We start from the raw sequence: 24,898 nt of genomic DNA, 5'->3' as shown, positions 1-24,898 counted from the left end.
TTGGGTTTCCACCTCCCAGCAAAGGAAAACTTTGGTATTTTCGTTAGATTGTTATTCAATATGGAACTCCAAATTTGTCCCCCACTTTAATACCGCTTCCCTTCACACATCTGCGAACGCGTTGTTCAAATCTGATCTCACCTCTTTACTTCAATCTTCCAATAGTTTAATTTGTCAACAGAATAAAGTCCAAACTCCCTATTTAGTATGTAAGATTTGTCATGATCCAGCTTTTCTTTGCCTCTCCAGATTGATCTCTTTCAATCCTTTCTTGCTTTCCGTCTTGGCACCCAGTTTCATCAATGCCAAAACTTGCTGTTTCCCAAACACACCATTGTCTTTCATATCCTGTTATTTCATATTGTTGGAAAGCCCTTTCTACCTTTGGCTTGGCGAAAATCTATTCAACTTTCATCATTCTCTCTATATATTTTTTCTACACAGGGTCTTGCTCTGTCACCCACAATGGAATGCAATGGTGCCCACACGGCTCACTGCAGCTTTGACCTCCTAGGCTCAAGCAATCCTCCCACATCAGCCTACCGAGCAGCTGGGACCACTATGCCCAGCTAACTTTTCAATATTTTTTATAAACAAGGTCTTGCCATGCTGCCCAGGCTGGTCTCGAATTCCTGGGCTCAAGTGATCCTCCCACCTTAGCCTCCCAAACTGCTGGGCTTACAGGCATGAATCACACCAATTGGCTTCATCCTTCTGTTAATCCATTAATTCAAATAAGAAAGATTCCTCTTTTCAGAAACGACCCCACCTTCCTTGATGTCCCCTTGGTCACCTGAGACTGTGAGTGTGTTGTACTCTGTGCCTTGTGCATAATTTCTGATTGGTAGCTGCAACACTGTCACCTCCACAAGAGCAAAGCCTATCTCATTTGTCCTGGAATGTAAGGTCAGAAGAAGGCACTTACAACACTGGGCTAAATAAAGGTATTAATCAAAAACAATTCTTACCTTTTTTAGCTGCTCTGTTTCGAGAAACAGTGCTTTGCTTACAATTTCAGGTTTAGATGGTTGCTCTAAAGTTAAGCAGAGAAAGATTTTAAGTACATATGTAAGAAAAATGGGACTTCTGTGATTTGATTTACAGCAGAAACAATTCATTTACTCAATACAGAAGAATAGGCAACAGAATAAAAATAGATTTCATTATACAATCTGGACTTAGGGAATCTATAGGCCTATCCCTTTCAAATATTTACTATCTTAAATATTATTTTCAGTGCTTGTAATTCCTTTGAATAAAATATCAATAATGCTTTCTGAATGCTTTATAAATAGTGAATATGGATTTGATAGTGAAACAGGGAATAGGATATATCCTATATAGGATATATTGTCTCTAATTGAGTACCATGAGCACTTCTTACTTATCAGTAACTTCCAGCTCATTAAGTGAAGACATTAATGTACATGAACCAGAATCACAAAGGGACTTGTTTAAAATTCAGATTTCTGAGCCCTATTTGGCCTACTGAATCAGAATTCCTGAAAAACAAAATCCCATAACTCTACATTTTAAACAAGTTTCTAGGGGATTCTCAGTCACCATAAAGTTTGAGAAACACTATTCTAAAATCATGAGAAATAGAAAGCAAGTTAAGGAATTTATAAACCCAAATTTCTGAAATATCTCTAACTTTACCTCTTAAGCCAAGTCACAATATGAAACTGTAAATGTGAGAAAATCTTTCAAATGTGGAACCTGAGATGATGGACAAAAATATTTTAAATATAGGAAGTTCTAAGAAACATAAATTTTAATAAAAACTTCAGGAACAATTGATTAAAAGTTGCAGTAACAATTTATTACTTAAACTGATTTTAAGTTATTTTATTCTTAGCTGCTATTTTTTATCAATGATGGATTTTGCGCTTTTTAAATAGCTCCAACAATTCGTTTACACAAAAAGTATATTGCCTCATTGTCACTGATTTGTGTGAGTCTCATGGACCAAAATTATTTTATTTTCTTATAAACAAATGTATTTAAACAATCAGCTACTTTTTCTTTTATAGTCTTATTGTTTACCAACTAATACTTTTAATTTTCATTACCAAACTAAACTTGGCTTTTGTATAATTATTATTCAATTTGTAATTCAGTTATTAGACATGTTACCTCCCCAGATCATTACAGAAAACAAGGAAAATGACAAAATGTCTCTGGGGTAGCAAAATGAATATCTTTAGACTGTATGAGAAACAAATATAACCTTCTTTAGGTTACTATCTAGAGTTAATTTCCCCTCATATATATGTTTTATATTAGATATTAGAATAATGAACAAAAATAATAAATCCTCCCATGTGTTAAACTCATGTACTTTATAAGAGGGCCTACTTAACTATTAATTCTAGAAATGTAATTCCACAGGTACAATTTTCACAGTGATGATTTCTAGTTTCCAAGTACACTGATTGGGAACAAAACATAAACAAGATAGAACAATAGAAAAAATAAATCTAGAAAAATAGAAAGACACAACAGAGGCGATTAACATTAACACAAACTAGAAGTGACACCTGACGACCTGATTGGTAGGATGGTGACCATAAAATGATAAAAAGTTGATCAAGAAAAAAAGCTTCTCAAAATAGACACCAGTTTCTGGGAAACATATTGTGTGGGGGTTAAAGTCTTTCACATCAGAGTAAACCTTGTCATTATCGCTATTCTAATAGAATGTTATTAATGTTCATAATTGCAACTCTGAGTTATTGATGAAACACTGAATCTTATTTGGAATCCATGTCTTAAAAAGGCAAATATATCTAATACATTTGAGAGAAGGATGCATCTGAAATATTTAAACAAAAATAAAATTCTTGGGGTGTAAGTAAGTCAAAGTTTTCTGGAAACTGAAATCAGTTATTTAGTGACACCCTCTCTGAGAGCTCAATAGATGTAAAATATGCAGTTAATTTATGTGGCTAATCAAGAATCAAAATGAATGAAAAAAAGGTCAAGACGTTCTTACTTTCTCCTTCAAGAGTATTATCCCTGGATTAAGTGGTGATATTCAGCAATTCTCCCCATAAATTTAGGTTCTAAATACACAGATTTGGTAGGTCGCTTTGCCAAGTTTCACTACGTTCCAGTTCACCAAAGTAAAATATCAAGACTGTTGAGCACATACTCTTTCTCTAATAGAAAATGTATACCTTTACTTTGCTTTATAAACCCTGTGATGTTTTATCAATGCACCCATAATCATAAACACTTTGTATTTCGATCTTTGGTCCTTTACTCCTGGTCATATGTGTTTTCTTGCCATAAATGCCTTATAAAATTCTTTATGTTTTCAATGTAATGAAACTGTAGCAAATCTAAGGAAACCCGATGAAAGGATGTTTAAAGTTTAATCCTGTTTACATTATGATTCATCTCTCTATTTGGAAAAGAGGGTCACAGTGAGTATTGTGAATGTAATGGTAATACTTATTTCATTTTCCTGAGTTATTTTCTCCTTAAATGTTTGTTTCGAGCCCTCTATATTAACTATGTATCTTGAATGTAATTTTCTTTTATATTAGGTTGTAACAATTGATGGGTATTAGTTGGAGGACCATAAAAGAGGACATGTACTATTTTAGCAAAATTGCATATTGATTCCAAAGTGTTAAAAAATAGTCTGTGTGAATTATATCTTAACATGACTCAAGGATTCATAACCAAGGACATAATTGAAAGGAAAAGCAATGCTACAAATTTACTTGCATCATTAAAGTAGTTTAGTCAAGGGTAATGATTTAAGCCAAATTTTGCTTCTGAATCTTCTTGACTGAGTTTCTCTAAATCACTCAACTGAATATTTATCAAATGGAAAAATCATGCCTTGTTTATTTTCTTTTTTGCTGATCTGGCTATCTTAAGTAGTTAGAAGCTATAATAGGGCCACACTAGAGTAGTTTAAAATTATAGAATAGGGAGATTAAAAATATCTTACCATGTTTATTCTAAATCTGATAGTAGTTTACAAGGGGTGTGTGTGTGTGTGTGCATGGATGCGTGTGTTAGAGACAGAGGCAGCTGATATTCATGGCAACATGTAGTATGTGCCAATATCTTGGCAATGATATATAATGCTAAGACTCAAATGATTTTTTAAAAAATACTTTTGTTTTAAGCTCGGGGGTACAAACGCAGGTTTGTTACATAGGTAAAGTTGTGTCATGGGGGTTTGTTGTACAGACTATTTCATCACCTAGGCATTAAGCCTAGTAGTACCTATTAGTTATTTTTCCTGATCCTCTCCCTCTTCCTACCCTCCTTCCTCTGAAAGGCCCCAGTGTGTGTTGTTCTCCTTTATGTGTCCATGTGTTCTTATCACTTAGCTCCCACTTACAAGTGAGAACATGCAGTATTTGGTTTTCTGTTCCTGTGTTAACTTGCTATGGATAGTGGCTTTCAACCAAATAAATTGCAGGGCTCTCACTAATATCCATTAAGGGCTGATCATATATAGTGAAAAGTTAAGCTACATGTAATATTTAGTGCCAATTAAAACATTTCATAAATAGTGCCCTTACTTTTCCCTCTACTTCTTTTTGTTTTATATCATCTGCAGAGTTATACAGGAGATTTTATAGCTGGAGAAGAAAGAAATTGTGGTAAGGGGCTGGGGAGTGGTCAGAAAGAAATATACTGAAATAGATAGCTCCTTTTGTTCTAATAACCAGACTATTGCTAGTGAGAGCTATGAACATTAGACTTCAGAGAATCTAAAAATCAGCGAACTACTAAAATGTATATTTTTTGGCATCCAGCCAGCTCATAGCAAGGTGAGAATGTAGTGAAGAAGGCACAACTGCTCTGTATCACCCACAGCGTTCTAGTATTACTATAAAAACCCACACATAGGATAGCTCAATTTAGTAAGAGAGGCGAGCAAGTGAAGGCAGATGCAAATGGTCGTGCTGACTCAAAACTGCTCCTCCCAGTACTTTGTCAGCAATCACCCCTCATAAATCATGAAGTACTTCAAGCAAACTACTGTGGGCAAAAGGTGTCTTTTATATTTAAATAATCAAAATGAAATATCTGGTGTGGATCTCATTGTTAAACAGATCATTTTCTGCATCTTCGCCCCTCGACACCCCCCAAAATTTTAGTTTTAAGTTGAATGACTTTTAGGAGGAGGGTGAAAGCAAAGACACTTAATTCTGATAAAGCAGTCGGAACAGTATTCAAATGGGAGGAATCCAAATAAAAGTTCTGAAATACCTCTGTGTGAAGTCACGAAACCCGGCCCATCATCATAAGACCTGGTCCATATGTACCACAGAGCAGACTCCGCGTCCCCAATACCACAGAGAACCACCAGAGTAGACTAGACTTGCAATTGGCATGGGGTGTGGTTTTCAAATTTTTTTTAGAGCTGGAGCCACTCCTCCCTTTTTTTTTTTTCCGTGAACAAATTATCATGAAAAACTTTGAAATGTTGAATAGACCGAAGTCTCATTCATCAGGTAGAAATAGTTCCTCACCTTCCTCAGCTGTCTTCATTAACTCCTGAAGAAGATCCTAGCGGCAGAATGGGAGAACCTCCCGTCTCATTCAAAGTATTCATTTTACTGATGAGGAGTGAATCTCAGCCCCAGACTGGGGAGGTGACTTGCCCAAAGTCAGAAATTGGCAGCAGATCTCACAAAGTAAGGTCTCCTGGTGACCCGCTCAGTGACTGCTCCATCTCACCACCAACAGCCTTCTGGCTCTCTGGGTACCCATTTGACTTCTAGACCTTTGTCACAATCACTAGAATGAATCTTTGGGCACCTTTAAAGGTTGACACTTGCTTCTGAATGGTTTTATTAACCTCAAATGTGCACTAAATAGAAACACAGTTTGATTTTGATGCCATTCAACTAAAAGAAAAAAGCTGTTTAGTGGTGACTAAGAAAGCCACTTATTTGGATTTGGGCTGATTTATAGGTATGGTTTCTTGCATATGAGGAATAGCTTAAAATTAAACAAGCAAACCTACATTAAAGATAGCAAGGTCATTCGCCAGGGGCTCTAGTTTGAATAAAAACAATTTGACTTAGCTCTCATATGAGGATGGCAATCAGCAGCAGCCTGATCTGAGACTGGCTCCCATTAACCACACTTGATTCTATGGTACACGGTGCACGTTGCTAGGTGATTCAACAGAGGGAAACAGAGGACTGATTGATGGGCTTAGTAACTCTTAAGTGACTGTAATATATACACGCAGAGAATGAAAGTCTCCCTGTCACAGCTACTTTTTTGCTTCACAGAAAGTGACCCAAAGTAAATTCATTGAAAACAAAACAAAACAAAACAAAACAAAACAAACAAAGCCAAACTGAAGCCCCTATATGCTTTTTGTAAACACTGTCTTTATAGTAAGTTCTGCTGTTCATTTTACTGGATTTGGAGGGTCTCACGATTTCTAGTATAAAACACCATTTTCAAGAGTGTGTAACTTGTCTATGTAAATTCTCCCTGGCCCACATCCTGGAATGCAAATTCTGTTTCTGAGAATCACTTTGTTTTCAACAACATCAAAAAGAGAAGGGAGTAGGCGGGTGCTGGCGGTAGGTGGGGTGTGAGTTTGTTTTCACAATTATAGAAATTCCCTGTGTTCCAAATCAGCTTATAAATTTTATTGAATTAGGCCAACTGATTTTTTTCAGATTTCTGAAAAAATGAGATTTGGGCTGATTTATAGGTATGATTTCTTGCATATGAAGAATAGCTTAATGCTTTTTCTTTTTTTTTTTTCAAAAAAATGTTTTGATAACTGTCACAAACAATTCTTCCAAATGAAACCAACTGAACTTTCTCAACTCCCTTATATACTACCATCTCGATGTAGGAAAATTTTAACACCTTAAAAATGAAACCTGACAATGACAAATTAATACACATAATCATTAGAGTGCTGCGACTTAACCTCTGTACCTACTGCGGTCCATTTTTGATGACAGGTTATATTATGACATTATAACTTTCACCAAAAACCTTTTGGATTACTCGCTTTAGCAAAGTGTCCTGAGCAGTGCACTATTCATCTTTCTAATAATGTGAAAGCGAAATAGAAGAAAAGAAAAAAAGAAATACATGGGCCACTGGCAAATGTAGGATGCAGACTATTTGGGATGTTTTATGGAAACGGGCATGACTGCAAACACTTGGTACTTGGTTTGATTCATAAAACGATCAAGAAGTGTGGATGGTTTCTGGAAAGTGCCTTCTAAGCTGAAAGGTAATTAACTGAAATATGTAATATGCTTTTACAAGGTTCTTCTGGGGAACAAAGGTTTCCTTTGATAGTATGAGCATGCTTTGAATCTGCATCATGAGCCCAGAGGAGCTTTGAAGTCCACATAAATACTTGAGGGACAGACCTACTTAGTTGCATAGGCTATTACAAGAGAAACAGGAAAAATCCATAGTTACTTGCTGCAGTTGGAAGGCCCTCTGGGTTCCTTTCTTCCCTATTTATTTTAATAATTTCTAGGCGCTGTCAAGTTATCAGAAAACAGAGCGGGAAAAGTTGTAAAGTGAAACCTTCTTCCCTAATTAAAAAAGACTGAAAGACTGGCATTCTGAAACTTTTGAGACCTGTTTCTTTCCCTGTAGTGTCTAAAATATTGTGAAGTAACAGAGGTGGGACTTTTTATTTGAGTTTTAAAAGATGAAATGCTTTAATTATAACTTCTCAAGTCATTCATTTGCACAGCTGTTTGCACAATAACATTAACTATATGCTATCATTATGCAAAGTAATTTTGTCATGGTGACTATAATTATTCCAAGTTTCTTCTACAATTTTCTCTTCTTCCATCCCTACTCTACTTTCTCCCCTTGGTGTATCCCACATAAGCATTCAGGGTGTGGTGAGTTTTTAAAATTTTAGGACAATTTTCTAAACTGAGTGAATACTTTTTGAAATCTAAATCAATAACCAATCAATAAAGGTCAGGATGGAAATGTATCTATATCTCTAATACATATAATATATAAAATGTTTATATGGATATATATAGGGTACTTATATATGTGGATATATATAAATGGAAAATTTAGATCTCTGTTAAAATGTAGTTTGAATTTGCTTATATTTTATGTTCTGTATCAAAATGGCAATTTCATATGGTTCAGCCAAACACATGTGTATGTATGCATGATATACATGATGACATATGTATCATATATCTATGTATGTATCACACAACACTTATTTGTACATGTCAGTAAAAGTTAAGATCACGTGCTAGTTATCAGTAGTACTTCATATCATAGTTCACGACATTTTTACATGACAAAGCAACAGAGAATATCATTTTAGTTCCTCACTGCAAATCTCCTATTTGAATTTCATACTCTTTGTTTTCCTTGCTGATATTATACATGAGCAGAATGAAGATCTCCTTAAGTCCCCTTATATAGATACCTTCTATAGAGACACTACAGAGAGTTCAGTCTTCTTTCTAAAGAACATGGTCTGGTACTGGCCATCGATCCCACTTAGCAGTGACACTGCTGCAGACTACTTACTGAACACCTTGACTATTGTAGGTGCCTCAAACACGTTGTCCTCAGTTACTAGCATGCACACAAATCTCTTTTCATCACTGATCCTTGCATTACTGATAGACAAAGTGTAGTTCTCTGAGAGGCTCAGTCTGTCTTTGTATTCTGGTACATCGTCGTACTGCACACTTTTCTTTGTAGAGGACCTGAAGGCAATAAATACAGGGGAGCCATCGGGCTTTTCCTAAAAATTAAAATAATAATACATTTTAAACACAAACATATTCAGATGTTTCAGGATTACATTCAAAATAACAACATTTCCTTGGCCATATTCTACCAATATCTATATTTTTTGTCTACGAATAAACAGTTCTCACGTAAATATTTGATTACAGAAAATTCTTCATAAGAGAGGGCTTTAAGATCTTTTACAGGTATCAATTTATATGAGTAAAAATGAAAGGGTAGAGCTCTAGGAATCTGAGATATTTTTTTTTTTTCACCGAGAAGATAGAACTAGTAACTGTTTTGAAACTTACATGGGCTGTATATGTTTAATATAAAATAAACATAGATAAATGCAAACAAAGGTACAAAATGATGTTCAGATAACCATCACGGCAGGCATACACTTGAGCTGCAAATACTAGTTTGGATATTTTGGGCAATTATCTTTGGAATATTCTTTACTTTAAACCACACATTTTAAATGTCCACACCTTTAACCAAAACTGTTGTAGCTGACTTTTATACATAGAATAGTTTAACCAGTCTTGATGGAGAAATAGTATTTACCCTTGTAAAATAATTATGCCCATTAAGGAATGAATCAGATTAACTAACACAACCCATAGCTTTGCTGAATCTTAACAATGAGCTCAAAAGGCTTTCATACAAAAACTTATCACCAAAATAAGATATACTCTGCACACACAATTATGCCAAGACATATAATGCATTTCTTCCTCTGGTCACACAAAAATTCTCTCATCTAATAAGCAACTTAGTCGAAAATCAGGGGCAGTCCCTCCTTTATGTACCACACAAGACCTTTGAGAAAATTAAATGTGATATATGTTACAGTCCATGAGAAATTTTAAGATTCCAAGGAGGATTAAGTTTTAAGAATTAATAATATCAATTACTAAGTTAATATTGGAGTCCAAAAGTTTTATTTGCTTAAATATCTGAATATATCGATAACATTCTTCTTAACTCTTTTAGATTTATCACAGGTTTACAATGCAAATCCTCGTCTTAAGTCATTCCTTCATTATGCAAAGTATATTAGACCACTACCTTATTCATTCCCTTAGGCAATAAATAACAGTTACTAATTTTTGAGCACTTAACTATATGGCAGATGTTTTCTTTGGGCTTTCTATGCAGTAATTAGTTTGATATTCATAACAGCCTTATAAGTTAAACTTAAATATTAGCCTCATCTACAGACTAGATGATGAAGGCTGAGTTTGGTTAAATAACTTCCCAAGGTCTTGGCTGGGAAATCTTAGCAGAGCACAAATTTGAGCTTAGAGCGTGGTCTTATTATGGTTACACTGCACCACTATTGATAGCCTTCAATCCCTCTTCTGCACCAGGCACTATGACAGATAATGGTGAGGAGGTTTCAGGAGTAGGGCTGGGAGGAATGAACAGGGAGCTATGATCTCCATTCATAGGGAATTTACAATATGATCCAAGAGAAATCAGGTCATTTCTTCTCTATGTTTACTTCGGCTAATTTTTCCAAAACTTTCTTTTTCTTGTAGGTGGTTACATTAAATTAGAGCATATATGCTATTTCTGCAAATCAAGATTGACTTTAGAGCATATAGTGCCTCAAATGTATCTCAGTGTATTGCTGAAGTCTTTTGCTTAACTAAGAATGTGAAAATTGCCATGATTGTTTGATTTCCAGTCCCACTGTGCCAGTTCAGTTTAGGTGAACCCTACTCCCTGAGTGAATGCTACTCCCTGCGTTATAGTTAGAATTTTCTATGATCATAAAAGTTTGCCATCACCTGACTCCATTTATTTTGGCAGCAAATTTGATTGAACAAGTGCATTATGTGGTAGTCTCCTGGGCACTTGGAATTTTGAGGGCACTAGTAGACTCTGTCCTCAGAGGCCTTAATGTCACATTTCCACATTTATAGGAAACCGGAAATAGTTCAAAGTTACCTCGAGTGAGCTGGATACTAAATAGAAGGAGGCTACAGAGAAATGCTGTGCTGCCTTACCACTTTCCTTTCCTTTCCTTTCCCACTCACACGAGCATAGTATGGTTAGGATTCTGCAGCGTCACAGACATGAGTTCACTTTGTTGAATGATTACTACACGGCAAGTACTAGGTAAGTATTTTGATATCAGTTTCTTCAGGTAATCTCACAACAACACTATGAGGAAGATATTTTTATCTCATTTTATGGATGCAAAAATAGGGATTAATTCATCTGCCCAGAATCTCACAGTGAGCACATTGTGGAACTTGCTGATTTCAGAACCTATATTTTAAAAGGCTGTGTTAAACCACCCCTTGAGTGCAAGTTTAAGCACATTTCTTAGAGTGTGTTCTGCAGAATGTTTGTTCTTGGAGATATCTGAGGAAAAAAGTTCTGTGGTCAAATAAACCTAAGAAATGAATCAAACTATGGCCCTCAGACAATTCTTAATGCATTTTACGTATGAAAGGCTCTGAGAAGTGGTGCAACAAACTTTTTGTAAACTATTTGACCATCAAATTCTTTTCCTTTGCAAATACCTTTTAACATTTCAAGGAGCTAGGGGAATTTCGCTATCGTGTCCAGGGACACAATCTACTTGAAGCTTGCAGATTGTCGTGAGTCTCCTGTGGTCCAGCACTGGGAAATTGTACCACACAAACATTTTGCATTAATATTAATTAAATTGAGATATTTTATTAGTCAAAGTTACGTAGTCATTCCACATCTCCCTACCAGGATCTCTACCCTCCATTTCCAGACCCATTTGTACCTTCATACCTGAGAAAATTTGATTTTGCTATCCGCAAGAAATATGGGAAAAAATCAACATTGTTAAATATAAAAAGGACCTTTTATAAAATGTGTTATATATAAAAATGTGTTATATATCAACACATTTTTAAGGCTAAATGTCAGAATCAAGCTTGTAATACTGATGATTAATTCTGAAATACTGTCTAAGGGCTCTATCTACTGATCTATCTTGTCTCTGCAATAACCACGTCAAATAGAACATGAGCAAACGAAGAAAGGTTGCCATCCTCCACTGAGTTCAGTCCTATAATCCACTGATTTTATTCTGGAACTCTGCCTTTTTCTTTGCCTCTAACACGTAAGGTGGAATCTTTCAGACTAACACATTCTAAGAACTATGGGTTTATTTGCTTTATTTTAAAATATCGTTTGTTATGTAAGATAGGAATTATTTTTTGCCATATTCCACACATTAATTTTACCTTCCTACATTGGTACTCACAGTTCAATATTGCATTCAGGTTAATTTGAAATTCACGATTAGTCACAGAAAGAATTTCATTTAAAAGAACAAGGGCAATTAATCAAGTCCCAGGTAGGTCACACTTACATATTTCCATTTGCCAAACATGAGATTCTGAGGTACATCAAGTCGGCAAGGCATGATAATGGTATCTCCATATGCTGAATTTACAGTGTACCATCCAAGACCTTTGGGGGAAAAAAAAAAAAAAGAAAAGAAGAGAGAAAGAGAGAGAGAACAAAATTTTAAATGTTTTCTTGAAATGACAAATAACTTCAAGATGCATGTCGATGAAGGTTGTCATCTGCTATAGTTTTATTTTAAATGGTATACAAAAGGTATGAGACTGGAATACATTTTCCATTTAAAAATTGCCACCTTTCTATTTAGCTACTGAATCTTTGAATCCTTGAATATTACACAATCAAAATTTGTAGATCTCCAATTTTACCAGAGAACAGATAAGTGGTTCATTCCAAAGGAACATAGTGGAATCTGTAGATGAATTATCTTCTTCACTGTATTTCATAGAAATAATTTCCACTATATTTTATAGAAATGTGGGACTATACAAAGACTAACACGATTACAATTCTCAAAACTAGCTTTAACTATATTTGTATTTTTCATTTGAAGATATTATCAAATTTTTCTTCTGTAAAATTCAAAAAACTATTAAAAACTGAGAATTAATACACATAAGACCACAACTGAATTTTATTTATAAGGGGAAAATGGATTATTCTGTAGTAGTATAAATTAAAATACTAATTTTAATTTTGTATAAAATATTAGCATAGTAAGAATTTATAGTATGAACATTCTTCATAAAGTGCTATTTACAAAGTGATTATGTGAATTTTTGGAAGACAATATAATTTAAACCACAATTTTGTCATACAGAAAACTTCTTCATCTTATTTAATTCTATATTAATAAAAATATAAATAATAAGTAATTAAAATGTGGAAAGAAGCAATTTTTACATATGAATGAAAAGTACTATTCAAATCTGGATATATTTGTGAGGGTTAAAAAACTCAGGCATTTAAATTGGCAATAGCACTTGGGAAACATTTCAATTTTTTTAACCTTATTTTACTTACAACAATCTTTACAATTTAGAACTTTCACAACTGAATGTCTATTAAGGTGTATCATAATTGAGTATAGAGTGTGAAGGGGCTATTTTAAACAGTAGAGAAAAAAATAAACAAATGATATTTTGTCCACCAGGTGGTGCTAATATGCAAAGCGACAGCAATCTGCAACACATAAATAAAACCATCTTTCTGAAGAAACAGGACTGGGAGGATACCATCTTTCGATTGTTATCTATCAATCACCACGTATACCAAAATTTCATTTAAGGTTAAGAATTTTGCACCAGTGGACAAAAACATAACAGAGAACACAGACTTCATGTAAATATGCAACATAACAACTGGTTTTCAGCATTTTTAATATTGTTAAGACACAGAATACAAAATACGCAAAGCGAGAATGCATTTTCACTTACTATTTGAAACATGAAGTTTACTTCAAATTGCTTATCATATGTTCAGTCTCATAGTAAAACTTTATCTCAATTTTAAAATTGTTTTGTGTTCTCCATACTGTAATTATAATCCCTTTTAACATCAAACCAAGCATAAGACTGTAAATGAATAATTTTTTTTATTCAACTTTGTTAAAATAAAAATAATGGAGGTTTAGACATGTGGCTGCAGACATGCAGACTAATAACATTCAGGAAATTGCTTTATTGCACATTACATTACTTGTTCTCTGTGATATTTGGCTCCTAGATGTGGAATTTCTGCTGTGTGTATTAAGACTTGTTCATACACTTCACAGGTAGAGGTCTGCAAAGCCAGGGAAACCATTTTGTAATTTCATATTTTGTTTCTTCATCAGCTTATAACAAGGCACATGAATATGTAATAATTTTGAGAGGATCTATCTCTATACCTTAATTTGTGTCAGGGCAAGCACCTGTAATTGTCTCATATTATTCGAAATCATACCTTCCTTTGGCAACTAACAGTGCTTTCATGATTGGCCAAGGAGTGAAAACAATTTACAGAGCTTAGGTACCAATGAAGTGAATCCTTTGCCAGGTAAAGGGAAATAAGAAAATTCCTTTTCCAAGAATTTAATGCTCTGCCCTTTCTCACAGACCGTTTTTCTTTTCTCTTCCCTATAGAACTTTAATGTGCTACATATACATCATATTTTATAATGAGTCTTAAAGCTGTATGAATTTCAAGTACATAGTGTATTGGTATGATGAAATCACAATCAGAACAGGGAAGAGATTGTGTATTTTTAAGCTTTGTATCTCCAAAAACAATGCCTAGCATCTGATGGACACCTACTAAAATGACTCTGGAGTTCTTTCCATTTTGGTTATCAAATTAACATGTTGGAAAATCAGAGAGCAGTTGACAACACCGGAATTTTGAGAATTCTCATTTCTGCCACATACTCTAAAGCCATTCATATCTTATCTTGGATGTGTAGAGAACGTGGATATTGATTTTGGGTGGCAATCTCTGTCTTGAGAAACAAACAGCAAACACATTTTATGGGAATTCATGGATGGAATGACAAGAGAGAACATTCTCCCTTCCCTTTAAAGAGAAATGAAAAGTTATCTGTGCTCCCTCATTTGCAAATGATACCATGAAATGTCTCTTTCCTCACTTGTGATGACCATAAAGTAAACATTTCAAGTTTCAGAAATTCATGAATGGCGTCTTTTAATGACAGCTTCAAATCCAAATCTAAATCCTCAGACAGGAAAGAACTCTGAAGAGAACACACACAAAGAAATAAGGTACCGCACCGGACAGAGGGCAGTAAGTAAAAAACCAACAATTATAGACATAAGTACCTTCCTTTCACGGGCCTAGGGCAGAATGAGTGGCAGTAAGTTGAGCTGCATGTTAGGGGCCATAATGGTGCTTATTTTAGAATCAGTTTTCAAGTCTGCTATAATAATCAACTTCTCTCTTCTTGTAAGAGTATACTAACTCCCATGTTCATCTGATAGAAGCACTGAAGGCCTGCATCTGTGGGAGAGCTAAGATCTCGTGCCCCCTAGGGATAAAGTCGCTACAAAGACCATTGTGATTTGGTAATAAATTATGTCCTAATTTTTAGCAATGTCTTAATCTTTGAGACGAAGTGTCAGCGAGACCCAAAGTACTTGTCAACTCGAACGATTCTGTTTACACTTTTCATAGAAGAAAGAGCTTTTTATCTTTGAATTGCCAAGTCTAAAAATTGAGTTTAGCTTTCTAGAATTCCCTTGCAATTTTCACCCTCTAATATTTATTAGTTAAATTATTCATGGTTTTGTAGCCTAGAGATTATCGGGCACTACTGGAAATATAGAATGCCTGTGACGTCCTTCTTCAAAGAGGCTAAATGTCAAGTGTAAACCAATGTGTGAGAGCATAAGTGTGTTCAGTATGTGTTATAGCTATGTATATAAGCACAGGTCAAAAGAAACTTTAAATTGGACTAGAACCTTCTGTATTAAATGTGTTCTATAAATTTAAGACATTTTTATGACTTATTATTACTGTAGCTATTAAAATGTCAACATACAATAAGACATAAAATGTGTCATACTTGAGAAGCAGTGTGTAATTATTTAAGCATTTTTAAATAGAAGGTTATTAACCAAAGGTAAAGAACAACAGAATTAGAAAGGTTACATAGAAGTATTAATGGAAATTCAATGCGGTGAGAACAGGAAAAGAAAAATCTCTTAATGAAGTAATTCTGATATATAGAATCTCAGGCAAGTGACCATAACATATAAGCTAGTTACAGTAATATGTTTTGTATAGAAAATGATTTAAAAGAGGCACTGAAAGCAGATTCTGGTAATGTTTTGAAGTTAGCTAAACATTCTATTTCTAATTGAAATAATAAAAATGTAATTTTGGCCATTTTGGTGGCAAATGCTTTTTTCCATAAAACTAATTGCCAAATTCAGAGGAATCATTCTCTTTGCATTCCTGACAGATAGACATTTGAATTGGGGTAGATTAAAATTCAGAATCTGCTACCACATTTCAAGCAGAAGAACATCAAATAATATAGAAAATGGAATGATAATTAGACAGTCTATTTTCACATGCTGTAATTTAGCATGGTTAATTATTATTTATTGCACCAATACATTAATAGCATCATCATCCTTAAAAGAAAATTTGAGCTCTAGCTCTGCTAAGTGTCATAAAGGGGTTAACTGCAATTACAATGGACTCAGAACTTATAAGAACCAAATGCCAGTTTCACAAAAATTTTACAGAGACTTATTTGAACAAATGAACTATCACTGAGGAGGTAGATAGAAATGAGAAGTTTATCCTTAGAAATTACTTTCATTTTTTTTTTACTAATTTTGACAGATAGACACGCTAATGCTTCTATTTGTTTCACTAATGAATTAGGATATGTACAACTCTAAAGAAAATGTAAATATTTTGTAACACTAGTTTATAGCGGTGTTTCTCAACCTGGTCACTAGACCAAATGAGTCTTACTGTGAGAGTGTTGTGCTGTATATATTACAGGATGTTTAGTAGTAGCCTTGCCTCTACCCATCAGATAACAGCACCACTCCTCCCCCAGTTATGACAGCCAAAAAGTCTCCAGGCATGACAAATATCCAATGTGAGGCAAAATTACCCACCAAACCTTATGCAGTTGAGGATCACTGGTTTAAACCTTCAGCCATTGGTTTCTCACATGTGATTAAACTGGGTTTCCAATAAAGGAACTTTCAGAAAAATAGAATCTTAGCATAGGACTAAATAATCACTGAATACAAGTGAAGGAATAGAGGCAGAAGTGGTACATGATAGTATCTGGTTATTATCAAATTTGTTTGCCTCACAGAAACATACTAAGCCACAATGAGGGATTAATTCCTGACTTCAGGAAGTGGATTCCCAATCTCTTTACAAAAATGACAAAGATCTTTTGTTTTAGCAAGTCTATTTCCTGTATCATAATCAAGTATAAATTATACATACTGTATACATATGCATACTATACTTTCTAAACCATGTATTTCACATATATTGTATTTAATCTGATAAAATACCATAGTTCTACTGATAGAGTGAAAAAGCATTTTTTTAAACCTGAGATTTTATGATTCAATCACACAGAGTTATCTCCTCTCTCAACTTCTCCCATATTTTATTGTATAAACAAGAGTTTAAGATTATCATCAAGGTCATAAGATATATAAAGTAAGTTATCTGTGTGTGCATTTGTGCATGTGCGTGTGTGAGACACAAGGGGCTATAACTGCCAAGTAATTTGGAAGGGATGCTGAGTGAGAGAAGTTACCTGATGAAATCTAATTTCATTTTGTGAAACAGAAAGAAGGGCTTTTTCTCCTTTCTTTTTCTTTGTTAATACCTTCAACAAATGGGGGTAGTTGGAGGCCAGTTTGGGTCTGCTGCATCTGAAGTAGGGATATATTTGTTCAAAATTCATTTTCTGCATTGCCTTTCTCAAGTGTTATACATTATAATGTAGACATAATTGAGTAAGGCCTACAAATAAGACAAATATAATTATTCCTTCCTCTTCCCCCCACCACTTGGGCCACTGTGGAATAATCTTCAGGAGGAAAATGCCCATGTTACTAAATTATAAACTACTAGTAGTACCAAGAATTATGTTTTAAGATAGGTACTCTATTTTACCTCCAAGTTTGATACAATATAATGCTCTAAATATTTATCTTTCTATTAAACTATGTCAATGTAATAATCCATAGGTCATAGAAAGAATTACACAAACAATAACATTTTAAAAATACATTATCGATACTTACTTACATTGCTGTGCAGAAAATTACCTTCTTAATTTACCTTAGTCTGATAGTTTGTTATTCTTCAAGTATAAAATGATCTATGAGGCTGGATGAGTCACAGTTTCTCCCAATTAGTTTAGGCTTTACCCCATCTCTACCTAATTTTTATGGTTCCTTGGTCCCATCCACTCTGTTCAGATTCCTATGTTTCCTTTAAGGCCTATCTCAAAAATCATCCAATCATTCAATCATGCATAAAGTATTTACTGGACACCTGCTACAGGGCAAGTTTTAGGTGTGCTTTGTGAAGAAAATGTGTAAGTAAAACACTGAGGTCTTTTCCTTAAAAAACAAGATGAAATCAGTGTGATGTTTTTGGTTGGTAAACTAAATGCTGTGGGACTGTATAGGAAGGAATCTCAGCAATGAGATTGAGGATATTGGTAAAAGCTTCTTGGAGGAAATTTCATATGATCCCATCGCTGAATTGAGGTTTCTATAGATGGGAAGATAGGAACTACCTCAATAGCACAGTGCGTGAGAGGCACTGAGTGACGCTTGGTTTTCTCTCTTAGGGCAAACTCAATTTTTATTATAACAATTCCTACAGAGTAGATCTTTGATCTTCATAAGGAACATGTCCTAAGACTGGCAGTTTTCCCAAATTCATAAGCGCACATAAAATTTCTCTAATAAAATGCAATAAAATGTTAGATCTCTATTTTCTCTTTACTTTCATCATCAACACTAGCATTTGAATTCCTTTTGGGGCCATTTTAAAATTATAAGCAAAAAACTTATTTAGAAATGATCAAAAAGCAACAGAATTGATTGAAGTTGTGAACCTTATTTTTATTTTTTGAGTTGCCTCATGAATTTTAAATCAGAATATGTGCAGATTCTACTGCACTCATTAGCATTTCTTAACTTGAGATCCAGGAATGAACTTCAAGGCATCTACTATATTATTCTTTGAAATTTTAGGGAATACAGCTACAGGGTAGTGAGAAGGGAGCACTGTGGTGATTTGAGATTAGTGTTCCCCAAAAATTGTCCCCTCTTAAAATTGTCCTCCCAAAAGCTATTTTTGCTTTAAAAAACATTTTAATGGAATATAATATAGATGGAAAAAAGTACACAGATCTAGACTTACATTAGAAATGTCACTAAAAGCACTGGGCTTTAGGGTTTCCTTGGCAATGATCCTCGCATTCTTTGTTCTGAGCAGGAGACTGAGATTCCACATACTTGACCACAATGAAACCCCTGTGTTACCAAGTCATCATTCCTAAATGATGAGTATTTTTGGCTAGGCTATGGGGTCTATGCCAACATGCTAAGGCACAGTCCCTTAAGTGCTGATGAACTTAAATAAAAACATTTAAAAATACTTCATGCTCTGAGTGCGTGGGAAGGGGGTGCTTTGTGAGGGATGGGCAGAAAGATTACAATGAACCAAAAAATCTAGATTTTCTATGTAAAAAGAACAATTGTCTCTATTTTGTTTTAAAGTAGATTTTCATAGTAAAGAGGACTAAACAGGAGAAATGTTTAAGCATGTTTTTCTTTATACTACATATTTTGCTCAAAAACACGTGTGTAATTAATAATTTATGTTGATTGAAGTTCCTAAAGTTGACTGTTTCCTACTATCATACTTCTAATTAGGATTTGAGGCTAAGTCTTTAAGGTGCTCATATAAGGAGAGTCCTTCACTCAGATAATTAGTCAATACCATAAAAATAGCCAGCAAAGTATGATTTTTCTTCTGCTCCCCTCTCCCCTTATTCATTTTCTCAATTTAGTTCTTGCTAAAGAACTAAATTTTCTTCAATTTAGTCTGGATTCTGATCCTGTTGACTTCATTTGGGAACTAGCTTAACTGGAGATGTAGAAACTTATATTTGAAATACTAGTTATATTAATTCAGGTTAACTAATGCAAAGAAAAGATGAATACATTTAGATTCTATTGCTCTGTACATTTTTTGAGCATGAAAGTCTAAGTTTAACTGTTTCAGAGTATCAGTTCTACTGAAATGGAGAAAAATTATACTTTCCTGTGCATTTTACCACATAAGTTGTATTGAAATTGTGAATACAATTCAATTATTTTAGCAAGAAGAAGAGTGTACTGCATTCGTAAAAACATTATCAACAGAAAGGCAGGCATAATGCTTTCCAAAGGATCTTAATTAAATCATCTGAAGTAATGGAAAGTTTGGGAGTTTAGAATGAAGTCTGTCTTCAGAAAGAACTCACAGTTATTGTGACATTATTAAATTTGTTTTCTGCAAATAGTTTAATGTCATGACAACAAAAAGATCTCTTGATTTGAGAAAATCAAAGCTGTCTTTGATAACACTCCCCAAACTCCAAAACAAAAAATTTCTAATTGCCTTAATATTCCTCAAAATGCTTTAGAAAAAATACATCACAAAGACTTTTAGCCAATAAGATCATCGTTTTCACAGAAAGCATCTGTCAATAATAGCTTACATGAACTGTATTGCTTTAGCTTTTAAAGTAATATTCAATAGTATTAGAATTACTGACTTAGAAAATGTTGTGTTATAATTGAGGTAGTGAATTACCAGGGATAAAAAAGTGAATTGTTAGGGCTACTAAATGAGCAGAGTAGTAGATTTCTGCTTCTGAATTGATTGAGTGATCTTGTCCAGTATTCTAGTTTCTGGTATATTCCACATTAAGTATCTAACCTCATACCGAAAAATGTTTATATCAGTTGAAATACTTTTTGCTCCTCTTTTCTTCACATGAATCACAATTAGCATTGCCTATGTCTCCTGAGGATATAGATTTGTACAATCAAACATGGTAAGTAATAAAGGTTAAAAAGCTATTTAATAGGTTTTTCCACATATTTGGTGCAGCTTGCTGGCTGATTTCCGAGACTTAGATTTGTGTAAATTCCACGCTTTTAATTGACAGCTCCCCGGAGGGGTTGCAATATAAGTTAAGGTCATAGGAAGAAAATTATGGCTTTCTATGGCATTTTGTCCTTTCTTTAAGAACTGAAGTTAGCTTACTATAAGATCTAGTTTTCTAGCTTTGAGGAGAAAGGGGAGATGGAATGTTCGTCCAAGATACATTTTTGAAAGAGACTAAAAGCACAGGAAAGAGGAAATTAAAAATAAAACAAATAGTCGTATACAGTTGGGCAATCAGCATAATCTGATATCTGAAGATAAAATCATCTTTCTGCCTTAAGAGACGGTGTGTCACCTCAAGGACTGAGTGAGAATGGAGAGTCACGCCCGTTGTAGCTTGCCCACAATGGTAGCCCAGTGGGGTAACTCTGGAATGCATGAACTTAGAGAGTCATACTGACATCTATTAATATTTTAACAATAACTTTTCATGTGTTCCATTTTTCCTGACAGTCATTCTTCTTAATTGAAGAGTGGGAGGAAAGATGGGAAAAAGAACAAGATAATTTAGGAAGGCAGTGAGTAGAGATGAGAAATATAGGAAGCTGTATTGAAAGGTAGTTTTATCGTTTCTAAGGGTATGAAATCTGCATCTGAAAGTGCCTCCAGTTTTGAAATTTCCCAGTACTTCCAAAGATTTTAACTCTTTGAAAACTTCATTTTATATCCCAGAGGCCAAATATAATTTTTTAATGTCTCATATTTATTCCGCAATTTAGGAAATGGTTAAATGTAAATGAACAGCCCAGAAGAATTTTTGGAAGACTAGCTATCATGAACAAGGTGGTAAAACATAAACAAAAACGCTGGATAAGGAAAACAAGTTCTTACAGCAGGCCAATGGCACCTATAGACTGATCGCACAGGAACTTGAACATGTGGACAGTGTTACTAAACCCTGACATGAGCCCCGCTTCTGAGAATGTGCCTGCATTCCGTTGGTTTCCCACACTTGGTAATATTTGCATCCCATCTCACCTGTCTCTGCTTCTCCTCTTCACATCCTTAGTTAAACATTATTAAATAAGTGGTTCATCTATTTTGTTTATTATTTAAGGGAAAAAAGTCTCTGTGAAGTGGAGTGGACATGAAAATGTTCCTCATAGATCCTCAACTGCTGGGAACATAACTTACCCAACTGCTGCATTCTGTCTATTACCAGATTTGGGCTAAGGTTACAATTTTACCAGCTGTTCCCAGCTAGTAACTGAATGCAACAAGTATACTAAGACAGGCAAGTTTCTTGGATACAAGAGACTCCTATGAGGGCTGACTATAGATCACGGATACCCTGATTCCCTGATGAAACTCCCTCAGACTGCGTGACAGTCTAGAACGCTTCCACCCAACCTTCCTGTCCTCTCTCTTTCACTTGGGACCATCTTTACTCTGTGGTATGCTTATTCTCCACCCCTCACCCCGCCCCACCATCTTCCTCCTCATTTTTTCTCGCATAAGTGTTTTTCCTAATTCATTCTTTGTATGTTAAATCCATTTTGACATCTGCTTTTCAGAGTTTCCTAACATCTGGGGGAAATTAGGCAGACCATAACCATATTGACCCACTGACATTAGTAGACTATGAAATTCCAGAAAATAAAAGATTTCAGTATGGATGTGGTGAAAAAAATCCCACTTTAATTTAGTAAGGAGTTAGTTAAAATAAAAATAAAAAATATACAAAAAGTGAGCTTAACATTGATTAAAAACTTAAATATAAGACAAAGCATAAAACTCTTAGAAGAATGCATAAGGGAAAAGCTCTTTGACATTGGCGTTGGCAATAATTTTTTTGGATAAGACACCAAAAGCACAGGCAACAAAATTAAAATATGCAGATAGGACTATATTAAACTAAAAAGCTTCTACACAGCATAGTAAACAGCCAGCAAAATAAAAAGTCAGCATGCGAATAGGGAGAACATATTTGCAAACCATATAACTGATAAAGGGTTAATATCCAAACTATGTAAGGAATTCATACAACTTAGTAGCAAACAAAACAAAACCCACAGAGAAGCAGATAAAAAAACAGGCACATGACCTGAATAGACACTTTTCCAAAGAAGACATATAAGTAGCCAATAGGTATATGAAAAGGTGCTCAACATCACTCATCATTGGGGAAATGTAAATCACAATCACAACGACATATCACCTCATGCCTGTTAAGATGGCTCTTATTGAAAAAACGAGAGATACCAAGTATTGGTGAGGGTGTGGAGAAAAGGAAATCCTTGTACACTCTTGGTGGCAATGTAAACTGATACAGCACTTATGAAAAACAGTGTGAAGATTCCTCAAAATGTTAAAATAGAACTACCATATATTCCAGCAATCCCACTCTGGGTATATGCCTAAAAGAAAGGAATTAATACTGAAAGAGATGCCTGTACTCCCCTGTTCACTGCAGCATTATTCACAATAGCCAAGATATGGACACATCCAAAGTGACCATTTATGGATGAATGGATAAAGAAATTGTCTATATAGATATAAACACAATAAAATATTACTCAGCCTCTACAAAGGAGACCTTGCTATTTGTGACAAAAAAGGAACCTGGAGGGCATTATGCTAATTGAAATAAGCCAAAGAAAGACGAATGCTATATAATCATACTTACATGTGGAATCTAGAAAAGGAAAATACACAGAAACAGAGAGTGGATGGTGATTACCAGGGGTGGGAAGATGAGGGAAATGGGGAGATGGTGGTCAAAGGCTGCAAAGTTACAATTGTATAAGACACACAAGTCTAGAAATGTAAAGTACAGCATGATGACTGTGGTTAATAATACTGTATCATATACTAGACATTTTCTAAGAGAGTAGATTTTAGGTACTCTCATCATACACAAAAAATGATAACTAGTGAGGAGAGGGATATGTTGATTTGCTTAATTGTAGCCATCATTTCACAAGGCATATGTATATCAAAACCTCATGTTGTATAGGTTACATTTATATAATAAAAGATCAAATAGACCTAGAAATACATTAAAGCAATTGGTAATAATACTGAATGTTTTTATGGCGTTTTATAGTTTGAAAAATTCTTTTATATACATTGTACATTTTTGCATTTAGGCTTCACAAAAGTCCTGTATGATAAGCAAAGAAACCTGTATGATGTACATATATTATTATCCTTCATTTCACTAATAAGAAACTGTTCTGCATCACACACCGGGGCCTATCATGGGGAGGGGGGAGGGGGGAGGGATTGCACTGGGAGTTATACCTGATGTAAATGACGAGTTGATGGGTGCTGACGAGTTGATGGGTGCAGCACACCAACATGGCACAAGTATACATATGTAACAAACCTGCACGTTATGCACATGTACCCTAGAACTTAAAGTATAATAATAATAATTAAAAAAAAAAAAGAAAGAAACTGTTCTGCCTGCAAAGTCAAGAGAATAAGCCGATATCAAGAAGCTGGTATGTGATGGAGCTAGAGCTCAAAATGAATTCTCAGCTCAAGTCCAATTCTCATCACTACTGGATATACCAAAAATGATTCCATTTCCTTATTTCATTTTATATTGTGGATAATTCAAGAATATTGTTTGGAAAGTATTAAAATGCTTTCCATATTTAGACAAATATTTTAAAAAACATATAGGTTAGAAGGACTAGAAAGAAAATGAACTAACATTTTGTCACTTCTTTCTCAATGGGATACTATGTAGCAATTTGGCACTTGCTCCCTGGAAAAACAAGTCCTGTCCGAGGCAGCTGCTCTAATTTTCAAAATAAAATAGAAAATCATGAATATTCAAGGAGATAGGCATCTTTCAGATCAGGAACCAGAAGTCTAATGAGACTTTTAAATGTAGGTGGGCACTCAGGTTACAGGCAGAGGAGCCCTATATGCATTTCTAACACCAAAAACAGCAGGGGTAGCACAATAGACCTCCAATAAATGGGGAGGGGGGAGGGGGGAGGGATTGCCTTGGGAGTTATACCTGATGTAAATGACGAGTTGATGGGTGCTGATGAGTTCATGGGTGCAGCACACCAACATGGCACAAGTATACATATGTAACAAACCTGCACGTTATGCACAT

At 34.7% G+C, this 24,898-nt stretch overlaps 1 protein-coding gene across 3 annotated transcripts in view; it reads right to left on the bottom strand.

The window, feature by feature from the left end:
* The window catches only part of ALCAM (activated leukocyte cell adhesion molecule), a 211,174-nt gene that overhangs the window by 45,194 nt on the left and 141,082 nt on the right, over positions 1-24,898 (bottom strand). For 2 of the 3 annotated variants that reach the window (XM_003893884.4, XM_003893883.4), the window contains exons 2-4: positions 12,113-12,213; positions 8,542-8,761; positions 969-1,033 (exon numbers count right to left, since the gene is read on the bottom strand). In XM_003893884.4, the coding sequence (XP_003893933.1) occupies positions 969-1,033; positions 8,542-8,761; positions 12,113-12,213 (386 nt within the window). Of the gene's footprint in view, positions 1-968; positions 1,034-8,541; positions 8,762-12,112; positions 12,214-19,026; positions 19,095-24,898 lie in introns of those variants that run through there. The other variant, XM_009199456.4, reaches the window with a different exon arrangement.

This window comes from Papio anubis, chromosome 2 (assembly GCF_008728515.1).
Source record: "Papio anubis isolate 15944 chromosome 2, Panubis1.0, whole genome shotgun sequence".
Lineage (NCBI taxonomy): Eukaryota > Metazoa > Chordata > Mammalia > Primates > Cercopithecidae > Papio > Papio anubis.
This window is presented reverse-complemented; position numbering and strand designations above follow the sequence as displayed.